The sequence below is a fragment of the Chanos chanos genome, chromosome 12 (genome assembly GCF_902362185.1).
Source record: "Chanos chanos chromosome 12, fChaCha1.1, whole genome shotgun sequence".
Lineage (NCBI taxonomy): Eukaryota > Metazoa > Chordata > Actinopteri > Gonorynchiformes > Chanidae > Chanos > Chanos chanos.
Genome location: NC_044506.1, coordinates 15,702,094 through 15,714,666, shown reverse-complemented (window position 1 = coordinate 15,714,666; position 12,573 = coordinate 15,702,094). Strand labels below are relative to the sequence as shown.

Sequence of the window (12,573 nt, the reverse complement as noted above, 5' to 3'; positions counted from 1 at the left end):
CATGGTAACATTCCAAAATGCCATGATGAGTCAATCCTTTTAATCGGATATTTTATGTACTTGGCAGGGGAGCACAAATGGAAACAGCTGAAGTCACTAGAAAAGGAGATGTCGATTCCTCTTCGGTGCCGCTTTTCTGACAGTGCAGAGAGACCCGGGGCCCAAAAAATAAAGTTAACACGCACACATGCTGGCACCGACACCAGCACCATGTCCATTCAGGGTCCCCTGATGGGGGTAACCTCATCAGAGTCTTCAGAAGTTATTTTCCTCTCCCAATAAACAGGCCATGTATTGTCACATAGAGGGGCTCTTGTTATTATTTTTTAAAGTAATTACACCTTATTATCTGTGTTTACTTTGGTGAGGGCGAGTGCAGGTGTGGGACAGGGAGCTGTGGGTGGTAGTGATGGGCCGTGCTAGTGAACAGTTGCCCCTGTGAGTCATTTTTTTCTCTTTTTTTTTTTTTTTTTTTACTCGAGGTTTGGGCATTGTAGCTGTGCTCTGCCACTAATTTCAGAGCCACAAAAGGAACGTGCAATTAGGCCTATTATTGTAGCAGCTGCGCGCTCCCTGCACGACGGCCCCCTGTCTTTTCTTGGCTCACGGAGAAGAAGCTTGCTGTGGTCGAGTGCACCCTGGAACAACTGCATTACTCACCAATGTCACAGGGAAAAAAAAAAAATATATATATATATATATACACACACACATTATTTGGCTAATATATGAATCTCAAAGTCCACATTATCAAATATGTTTTTTGTTGTTGATATCAGAGCCATATCATACAGACTCATTTAATTCACAGAATATATTTGCAAACATTTCTTACATAGAGACCCAAATTTAAAATGAAGACCCATAAAATATTTTGTAAAATTATGTTTTTTTTGTTTCTTTTTTTTTTTTTACAAAATACAGTTCAAGGCTTTATCTACAGAAAATGTTCTTTGCTGATTCTGTAGTCAAGGAGACTGACTTGTCAATGTTCAAAAGATCCATACATATAAGCAATTACAAAATGGACAAAAGGGATAATATAGTGGAAAAATACTACGAGCTTAAAGATTATGTACCCCATCATGAGCTGTGAAACTGATTTTTGGGTAAGCCACAAAGGTCCTCCTTCATTCAAACTCAAGAGGCCAATCTTACGCCTTTGGCACAAACAAAATGGCCCTGGATTCTCCAGTGTTGCCCTCACTTAGTGATTTTCACACTTCAATGACTTTCCAACAATTAAAATAATGATCCAACACATAGCACTTATTTTCAAGGGCATAGGTGGATTTACATGTTATTATTGTGTGTGTGTGTGTGTGTGTACCTCCCAGCTTATATTTCTAGTCTGGCCGATACGTGGTTTGTCATTGTAGTATAGCTTCCTCTTAGTTTCAGTTTTTATCTGTACAAGTGGATTACAGATAGAAAATAGAGACATTATCACCCTATACTACAATCACATCATCCTCCAGGCTGTCCGAATTGTCAGTGCAAACGAACACTATATCTTCTGTCAAAGAATCATTCTGAAAGCTTGTGTTTGTGTTGCCACATTCCAACCCTGAGCAGCTGTAAATGTACAGTCATGATGAGTCGTGTTTGGGACAGACTGTAATGAATGAGCGCCATCACCCTCAGAGAGACACGCAGATGATCTCTCTAAAAAAGAAAAATTAGAGAATCACTTGGCGTTTTATTTCTTTTTCCTTTTTTAAAAATATAAATAAATAAGCAAACAAACAAAAATATACCAATTACAGGGGCTTCAGAGAATATTTATCCCATTTGGGGTTTTTTCCCCACATATTATCGTGCTGAAAACACAAATGAATATATATTTCAACAGTTTTTTTTTTTTTCTCCCATATTTCCACAAATTGCTCTGATTTTATAGTGTGGAAAGCAAATTCTACAGATGAAATGAAATAGAGCATAAAACATAAAAATATAAAACTACTCCCCTCTTTGCTGTGACACTCCAAATTAAGCTCAGGTATGTGCCATTTCCTAGAGAAAACACCTGAATGTAATCCACTTGTAATCAGTTAAAATGACTGAGAATCTCTGAAGATGTATACATGTCTATATGAAGACTGAAGTGCATGTCAGAGTAAATTCTACTCTGAAATCCAAGAAGCTGTTTTTAGATATCTGTGAAAGAACTTTGTGGTGAAAACAAATCTGAACAGATGTATAAAATTTCTAGCATGTTAAAAGTTACCAGGAGCACACTGAAGTCCATCGTTAAAAAATGGAAAAACCATGGAAGCACCTCAATTATTCTGAGAACAGGGCATCTGCCCAACTGGTCAGTTGAGAGAGCAGAAATCTACAATCCAGTATCTGACAGAATTTCAGACTTCCATGGCTTGGAGGTGAGAACCTGTTTAGAGGACTACTAAGCTCTGCAACTCTTCACAGAGGTAAACTTTATGGGAGACAGGCCAAATTGGAGAAACTCCAAAGAAAGAGCAATGTAACAGGATGCATAGAGGTCGAAAACGAGCATGCGGTTGATTATGACAACAGAACCCGTATTTGAGGGGATAAAAACCATATGTAAAGCCATTGTTACAGAGTGAAAACTGTTAATCAAACATCCAGAGCCATGCCCACAGTAAAACATGCTGGTGTGAGCTTAACATTCTAAGGGATTCTTTTCAGCAGCAGAGACTGGGAAATTTATTATGGTACAAAGACCAATGACTAAAGTGAAATACAGGCAAATCTTTGAGAGGAACTTGTTTCATTAAAAAAAAAAAGAAGAAGAAAAAACTAGACTAGAACTGGGCAGTGAACTGAACATTTACCAAAACCAACATCATGCAGCCCTCACTGACGCAATTTTCCTTATGTAGGTAATTTCTGTAATAAGGTCACACAATCTTCCATCATGCAACTAAACTCTTTGATCTCAGCAACAGAGCAGGCTATGTACTGTTGCATTTTATTCATTTCCTTGGCTGGGGTAAACAATAATAAAAGAAAAAGTTACGATGCAAAAAAAGTTTCATCTCTGCCATTATACTTCAACCAAACAACTAAATGCGATATTTCTGTTTTCAATTCTCTTTATAACTGGTTATAATGAAAACACTAACAACTTTGCCTTGTTGTGGTTTTTCAGAATCAAGTGGCAAAAAATAAGTTCAACGCATTTACAAATTCTCACTTACAAATTCACAGCTGCTCTGTGAGGTTGGATCCTTGCCGAGGGCGTTGTAAAGAGAACAACACACATCCCCAATAAGACACCTGGATATATATTTACCAAGAGGATTTTCAATGAGGCAGCTATGACAGTAGAGAGGTATCGGTGAAGCAGAGCTGGAGGAAGCTCTCCCGTGGTAAGAGATGCCTTACTGGCATCGATTTCAGCTCATTAGGCCCTGGGGCTGAGGGCCACAAATCCAGAGAAATCATTTTGCTGGGGGAGTGCAGTTGGATAAATTGGCCTCCGGTTCTGTGCGGGAGCCCCCGCTGCGAGGAGCGGAAGAGCAGGGTCCGGTTGGGAGTGGGCAGGCCCAGGCAGGACCGACAGGGGCCACACGCTGTGATCACCTCCCTGTCTCTGCCAAACACTGCACTGGATAATCTCCCCTTCAGAGACTCTGAAAAGCCCCATGAGATCAGAGAAGGAAGTGCCAGCAAAGAGCAGTGTGCAGCTCACGCTCTCTCTCTCTCTCCCTGTTTGCCTCTGTGTCTCTGTATGCATCTCTCTGAACCCTGTGCACAGCAAAGACACTAATAATACCTCACAGACCTAAGAATGCTTTTCCATGACACTCACATCACAGTGAACAAAGCAGAAAAAAAAAATGCGTTAATGGTGTCTGACTTCTTATTTATAAGCCTTATAAAATCGAGTAGTCAAATTACTGTCTGAAAAATTCAGTTACAAGGCATAACAAACTTAATTTCTAATGCAACTGAAATGTGATTAAAGCACGGAAATAAATGAAAAACAAAGATATACATGGTAAATCTCTTTAATGTCTATTAACACAAATTATTAATACAAGGGTTTTGTTTTGTTTTTTTTTGTAAAGGCTGTAAAATGAAAAAATACTGCAACATCATCCTCCTAAAGAAAACTAGTATGTTGACATTTTTTTGAAAGGCAAAGCCAGGCGACACTTGCAAACTGGACAGTATGGACAATGTTTCAATCCCAAAATCAATTTACTCCTTGCAGACAACAGCTTCATGTTATGAGGTCTCCATTTTGTATCCATGTTTCTCAAGTTCAGCTCTGTAAAGAGGAGGAAATAAAATGGGTCACCCATAGTCTATTATACACATATGTCATCAGTACCTACATGCAAATGCATCCTTCAAATCATTTCAACTTTTTTATATATTACATTTATATATATAATAATTTATCAGTCTGAATATTAGATTAAAGAAGGCCATCTCCAAATAAATGTTCATAATTAAGCTTCACAATTAAGCTGGAATTGCATATAACAATTCTAAACAGAAATAGGTGTACAAATGAAATCATAATCCACTTAAAGCTCTTTTTCTTCAAATACAGCCAAATTCACAGATGCATTTTATTAATTTTCGCTTTCCTGGCCCAAAACTCCTTATGCAAGCCAAGAAGTCATTTACATTGAGGTTTACCACTGCTTGCACCAAAAACTTGCTATGTTCACAGACCACCAAGAGAGTCCCTTGGTTCCTAGGAATTTTATTTTACATCTTCACAGTACTGAATCAGCTGATAACATTTTAATGGCCTTTCCATTTCCTGTTTAATTTTTCCCACAAGGGAAAACACTATCTGCTTAATCTAACCCAACAGAGCAATATTTGAGGTGACAAACTAAACAAATATGTGAGCAAACTAATTTCACCGTGAGTTATGTGGACTAACATTATGAGAATACCTTTATGAAGAGTCTATGGTTCAAAGATATTAAACTGGGAGGTGAGACTGTGATTGCGCAATGATCACATCCAGTGGGCTAAAGACCGTATGTTAGTTCACTACATGTTAGTTACATTACTGTGAAAACAACAAAAACCTACCTGAGTTGGTTTGAAAAATCATCTTCTACATTGTCATCATCCCAGTTATCTTCCCAAACATGAGCATCCTCATCCTCGTCCAGTCCCGTCCAATCTGCAACAATGCATCACAAGTCAATTTTTGTGACTCTGAGCCCCGTCTAGAAACGGTAAGCAGGGACATGAAGCCATACGAACTATTGCTACGTTGTCTCAGCAGTTCTACAGAGTTGTGAAGATACGATTTACTCTGACACAATAACGTTCAACACTATGTGTCAGACAGATTAGATAAAAATATCAGTTGTCAGGATGGAACCCCGTTTCAATGCTCCTCAGTGACCAGGACAATAAAGAGCAAACTGGGTCTTTAGACCACTCTTGACGTCGTTTGTAATATTGGCCAAGAGGGCTAAGGCTAACCAGTCTCTAAAACTTAGCTGAAATGATCATTAAGATTGGTCGGTTAGACTGGCAGAAGTGTACACTAATGAGTTATTATACATGTAATTCACACTACCCGTCACAAATGAAATAAATATGAGACATAAAACATCATACCTTCTACCTAAAAGCCTTCTTGATGAGCTAGTTAGATGGATACCTACAGCTACACAAACTAAGAAATGCTAACCTAGGATGCATTACTCGGATAACAATCGCTAACCTAACTAGCTGTGCTAGCTCGCGGGAAAAGAAATGGACGATAATTCCATATTGCGTCAGTCTGCTGAAACAATTTTGTAATGTACCTGAATTTTCCAGTAAACGTTGGATTCCAAGTTATGTTTAGTCTTAGCAAACGTTGGCGAACGTTACCAAGTTTTTAGCATTAGGGTCAAGTTGCTAGCTGAGTCACTGTCTGTCCACGCTTGTCAGTCAAATGAAAGAAACAAAATTATACAGCTGCATGTCCACGAAACAACAGGCAGCTAACTTACTCTCTGCAGGGAATTCTTCAAATTCGTCGTCCTCCTCTAGCAACCCCAAATCCACCGTCTGTTTCTTGTCTGACATGTTAGTTTTCTTGAGGAGCTAGCTAGCTCGGCGTTCAGTTCACCAGAGACCGTCAGTACAGTTCACAATAAGAGCATTATGGGACCACATCTCCCGTGCCTCCCGCCAGAGCATGCGCAGTTGTAGCGTTTGGCGCAACTTGTAAATAGCGATAAATTGTTAGCCTTCATATGCAATACACTGGTATCATGGATCATAACACAATTACATCTTACACCGCCCGGTAGGTATGTTACTCACTCCAAGATACAAATTGGACACAATCAGAAGGTTATAAAAGTAAAGCGTGACGAACCCCCGAAAATTTTAAAAGTAAATTCTGAAAATTAATTTGTACGCACTTATAAATGCACATCATACTTGAAATAGATTCAGAAATGGTCTAGCGTCTCTCCAGCAATACTACTCATTACTGTATTAGAATACACTCCATTTTAAATTAATCCCTTTTTCAGTTATGACCAAATTACACTGTGGTACGTTTAAAAAATGAACTGCCAGCCACAGCTGTGTGTGTGCTGTAGTTTAGATAAATGACAGCACATATGCCACAAAACCACATGCATCACAATGAAAATTGCTCTGTGGCTCTCACATGCTGACAGACGGTGAAAACCTCAACCAAAGTCCCGCTCACTTAAACTATTATCAAATTATTATGTAATTGTCTTAAGCCTATGAACACAAAGCCGGGAGGGGGAGCGAACAAGACAAGACACTTATGGTACATGTCTAAGCAGACGAGTCTTGCTTTTGTCAGAGAGGAGCTAACACCGTCAACAAAAATAAATTGACACAGTTCATGAGACATGGAAGAGGAGGTGCAGGAAAGCACTGAAAATTCAGACTGCTCTTACAGTCAAGCCGTGGAAGAGAGCAAACAGTGCTACGAAGTAATTGCACACAGTTGACAACTCTGAGAATACAGTTGAAGGATCATTCCAGTCGGTCTTAGGTAAGGGTCTGAGAAGCTTTCTCAGTGTCCGCCTGGCATACCTGAGACTGCAGTTACACCGTGGCGCCTAGAGTCTCCAGGGTTAGGGAGGGGGGAGCAGACAGCGGGGCTGCCCAGACTGACTCCCAGCCTTTCTTCACATGTGAGAATGCCTTTCATTGGGCCCTCCAGGACAATATCGCACTAAGTCCCCACAGAGAGGCTCCATCTCAGCCCGACCAGTCTGGCAGTCTCATTCCCTGGACCTTTATCAGGAAGGAGATCACAATATGGCCTTAGGGGTGCTAGGACAAGCAAATGGAGTTAAGGGTGGGGGCGTGGTGGTGGTGGTTGGGGGGGGGGGGGGGGGGGGGGGTTATGAGCCGTACTAGAGCTGTGTGTGTGCGTGGCCGTCATCGCCTCCAGCTCCCATCTGGCTGATCCCTAACTCGGATTAGTGACATGGCTCCCTCTCTACCGGGGGAAAGTGACAACACACCAGAGCACGAGGCTGTCTACCTGTCCAAGAGCCCTTGATCAGATAATCACTCCTCTCATTCACCAAATATAGGAGAATATCCAATTGAGCCAGTAATTGTGTCCAGCAAAAGGTTGACTCAGGGTTTTGGAGTGTCCTCATGTGGTATCTGGAGAGTTAAAATGGGAAAGTTCTCCTCAAAACTTAAAGAGGGACATGAAAAATCTACCTCTCCAAATACTTAGGGACAAAGTATAATGATCAGAAAAGATTATGGAGATATATCTATCCAATTAATGAGATTAATTTCAGAAGAGCATGTCAGCTTTGGTCATCGGAAATCTGTGGGGACTGATATCCTTCCAGGATATATCTGTCAAGATGCTGTATTAAACTTAATCCCTCCCACCCTCTGAATCTAACCCTTTGTCTTCTGTGCGGTGGCCCTATTCATTAATAATAAGGTTACTGATTTCTGTGCGGGGATGAGGGCTCTGTTGTTAGTCAAACAAGGTAATAACACAATTAAAGCCATATGAACATATGGAAATGATAAACAAAACAGTTTTTCCTTTTTTTTTTTTTTTTTTTAAAACCCTTCTTTCTTGAGCAATTTCATTTAACCATCTGTCATGAAGAATTTGAGTTTCATATTTTTTCTTCTGTCTGCCTTGAAAAGGCCTGTCATCTGGGGCTTGAGGTACAGTTTGCCAACAGGCTAATGAGTCTCTATGACAATACAATCTGATGTCTGTCCTACTGGCCTCAGGTAATCCTGTCCACCTCATCAGCTTAGTTATGCTTGGGCTTAAGTTGCATATTTTGTTTTTTTGGGGTTTTTTTTCTTTATCAGGATTATGTTGATAAATGCTATCAGCAGGGCAGAAATGAAATATGGTGGGTCTATCTCAAATTGCAAAAACTGACAGTTATGTGAAAACATTGCAGTGAACAATATTACCTTTATTGTAGAGGTTTCTCATCATTGGATCTCATGTAGAATGTGTTAGGGACAATGGATGAGGAGGAGTTTTGACGGGAGTGTTCTCACACTTCATTGTTACTTGCAAGAAAATATCATTTTAAAAACAAAAAACACTCTTACACTCAAACACATGCTTAAGGCCTGCTTTTACTTTCAGTTTGCATAGCTGTAAACTCAGTACCACTGAGTGCCGTAGATTCGGGGTGTTCTGTTGTACAATTTGTTTTATAGCAGCTTTCTTTTATTATGTTCCCCATAACTAGCCAGGGAGAGAGGTAAAGTCAGCCAATCATAACATAGACTGAAACAGAAAACACAATGTAACTTCAGATTACCTCAAAGTAAAAAAAAAAAAATGTTTTACAATGTAAACACCACTTTGTTTATAGTCCATCTGTCATTGCTCAACAGAGACCTCAAAGCTTTGGTCTGTGTGCAAATGTTAATTTTTTTTTTTCCATGTGATTTATACGATAGGTTTTTATAACAAAAAAAAATGAACAAAGAATAAAAGCTGAGTTTATTGAAAGTCTTAAGATGGTGTAGAAATCCTAGACCGTGTTGGAAAACATTACATGCATGTATTATTTCAGTCAGCTCTGTAATTGTTTACATGGCACTGATTTTGACGTAGCGTTGAAAGTTGAAATTAAATTGTATTATTTAAATTTGGTAGTGTTATTTTAAATAGTGGCACAATGTGTCCATCTGACATCACAATCTGTAACCAGTTGGAAAACTTAACAACTTTACCAATCAATCCTGGGTATCATAATAAGCTTTTTGGTTAGCAATCATTTGAAATGTTCAGAGCACCGGTGACAAGTCATGTATTTCTTTGTCCATATCCTAAATCTGATCTGTTTTGTGGAGACCAACATGGAAATATAACCAAACTGAAATATGGAGAAATGTTTTTCTTTTAATGCTGTGATATACATGCATAATTGTTTTAGAGACAGGTCATCACAGAAGTGTTATGGTACTTTTTAAACATGTTTCTATCACATACATTTTGAATGAATGTTGTTTCTGTTGTTTGTGAAATCAGTGGATTCACGGTATTATCACAGAATATTCTATATGAAGATCTGGATATTGTTCTGTTCTGTTGCTTGTAATAAGGTGATATCTAAATACATGTATTTACATGTATTGTTGATATAAATCAGTCAGGTAGTGTTGATATTGACATTACTGCTACTGTGCATCTTAAATCAAATATTTAAATGCTATTACTCAGATCTCTCTATCACAATGGAACTTTGTGTTGCATGTTTTGTGTCCCATGTCTGATGGACCTTACTCACCCAGTCTATCAGTCTGTGATGAATCCTCATCTCTCTCTTTCTCCCTCTCTCCCTCTCTCCCTCTCTGTCTCTCTCTCTCTCTCTCTCTCTCTCTCTCCTTTCCCTTTTTATGGGTATGACAGTCTCAAGTGTATATCCCTCAGCAAGGGGCTTACAGAGCAAGTGATAAAGTGTTCCACTCTAATACCTGCCCGCTCTTCATCTGTCATCTGGAAAGAGGATTGAAAATGAAACAACATTCTTCTGGACATAACGTTCTCAGGAGCACACAGAGGGACATTGTAAGAGAAATTAAATGAGACCAAATCCCACAGAAAGGACCTATATCTAACCTATATTAGACACTGCATTAGATCATTTCAAGCAATTTTGCCATATATATCTGTGTGTGTGTGTGTGTGTGAGAGTGTGTGTGTATACACACACTTATATATATATATAAATATATAAGCAAATGGAAAGGATTTATCCTCTAGTCAAGCTTAAATCATCATTAAATATCAATAATTTAACATTTGATTACATCTCTCCTAAGCAAACACTCAAAATTATTTAAGAGTAATTAACACTAATATGATGTAATTTTAGGTGGCAACGACACAATATGGGATTCAATAATATTTACCATGTGGCTGTCCCTAACTCCGGAAATGCCCGTGATTGGGTTGATTGATAAATGAAGCTGTCCTTGTTTTGGGCTTTGCTGCTTTGAGGGCCCCCTTAGCTCTGGACTATGTCCAGGAAACCTCTAACAGCCACTTATTAAGTAGTTAGACCCACAAGGCTGGGGTGCAGAGAGTGCGGCGGTCACCTGGGTTTGTGTGCGCTGGATCGCGGGAACCCAATTGGCCAGAAGTGGACCCTTGTCTATGTGCAAAGAAGCCACTACTGGGCACAATCCCCTCTCTTTTTCCCCAGAGGTCTTAGTCTCGTGTTTTTACAGCTTGGTAGGTCATTTAGAGATGCAATTATTAGTATTTTATCAAAATATCTCCCAATGCCACCAATGTGTTTTTGTCGCCTTGTGCCCCCATACCCAGACACTCTTAGAAACATCTTGTCTTAAAATGTTACTAGCATGTACTTTGGGATAAAAAAAAAAAATGCTAAGGTCTGTGTGTGTTAACCAAATTCAATATTTTCTGTAGAGATCAATTTGCCTGAAGTTTATATTTAAAAAAAAAAAAAAGGAAAGAAATTTTTGTAGTACCGCTAACTCTGGGTGGCTAATGGCTTAGCTCAATAGATTATGCGAGAGTAGGCACCAAACTTCCTCAAGCGTCAAACTCATTACTGTTCAATAATTGTTTTTCTTTGCTTCACTGAATTCATATGCCCTGACACACCATGCATCTGTATACAATCTGATTAAAAACATTCATGCTCAAAACTTTCATCACGTCTAAGATACGTCAATTACCATAGAGCGCTCCAAATCCAATATATTCTTGGTTCATCACTACAAACTATCTTTTCCCCTTTATCTTCATGCCTTGAACTGTCCTGAGACAGTGACATGCGCTGATATTTGACCTCTTCAGAAACCGTGAGGACAAACATGATTAATTTGGTTTGCTGAATTGTTTGCATAACAGTTAGTAACACTGTTCATGTTTCTTTACCACTATAGTAGCTATTTCCCACATATACCTAAACTATGGAAACAGATTTGTCTGGGTTTTTCATACTCAACAGGAAAAAAATCTATGAAGCCCCACTTGTCTATGGAAGTTAGGGCAAGCGACCAAGAATAATTTTCTAGAGTATAGCCAAAGGCAAAGGCTTGTGCAGCTTTTAAGCAGACCAGAGCACCATGGGTAGGCTGCAGATGAAACACTAGGAGGTGAAAGGGAAAGTGGTGATTTGTCATTAAGACTTTTCAAAGAATTGTGAATGCCAAGGGTCCAATTTAGGCTTTTTATTCCACCCCCACAAAACACACATTTTATTCTTTCTGGAGTAATCAAACACTAATGTTTTTCTCTTTTTTTTTCAGCAAAGGAGATAGGAAGTCTTATCAGATACGAGACATACGCAGTTATGATTTGAAACTTATTTGAAAATGATAAGCCAATTCTTTGTTTCAGCTCGCATAATATGTTTGATTTCAAAAGTATTTCAAGTGAAACTGGGTTAGGAGTCAAAAGCATATGCTTAAAATTATAGTGCAGCTGCAACTCACTGTAAAGATAACATACATTTAACAATCCGCCTTTATTTTAAAGGAAATCCATTTTTTCCCTCTTTTTTTTAAAATCTCGCTTCAAAAAGCTTCAATTATTCTTTTTTTGTCGCTTCAGCTGATATTCGCTCAACAACAGCAACATCAAAACAAACAGACAAACCAACACTGCAAAACATTCACGTCTTTTTCTGTGGGGGCCGTAACGTGAAATACTTGGCGAATGAAGACAGAGGAATTTGGCTCTTTTAAACAATTCCGTTTATTGGCATATACTCTAGTGCGATTTTCATTCATTTTTCTCGTGTGAGCTTGGCAGCAGAAACCCGTCAGCCCCCGTTTTCTTGGCTGTGAAGTGGGCGGGCTGCCTGCGGCCTGGCCTGTATGGCAGGGGATTTCTCCCCTCTGTGGGGCTGTGGGCAGCTGTGCCCAGCTCTGCTGGGTTGCCAGATACCTGCTTCTTTTGGCCATGAAGTCTTGTGAAATATACTGTATTTCAGTTCAAGGTCTTTCAGAATCAAACCTCTATTCATATAAAACTGGATGTTTATTGTCGTATAAATTTCACAAAGGAGTTTATTTGAGGACTTGTGTCGGTGCAGTAGAACAGTGTTTCTGTACAGCTTTGGTTTAAATGCTTTGTCA

At 39.2% G+C, this 12,573-nt stretch overlaps 1 protein-coding gene across 1 annotated transcript; it reads right to left on the bottom strand.

Moving 5' to 3' along the window:
- Nucleotides 1-3,979: 3,979 nt before the first annotated feature.
- On the bottom strand, nucleotides 3,980-6,095 carry sem1 (SEM1 26S proteasome subunit). The gene is made up of 3 exons (XM_030789155.1): nucleotides 5,964-6,095; nucleotides 5,044-5,137; nucleotides 3,980-4,258 (listed from the first exon to the last, which is right to left on the bottom strand). The coding sequence occupies exons 1-3, from the start codon at nucleotides 6,037-6,039 to the stop codon at nucleotides 4,216-4,218; spliced, it is 213 nt and encodes a 70-aa protein (XP_030645015.1). The 5' UTR covers nucleotides 6,040-6,095; the 3' UTR covers nucleotides 3,980-4,215.
- Nucleotides 6,096-12,573: the final 6,478 nt, after the last annotated feature.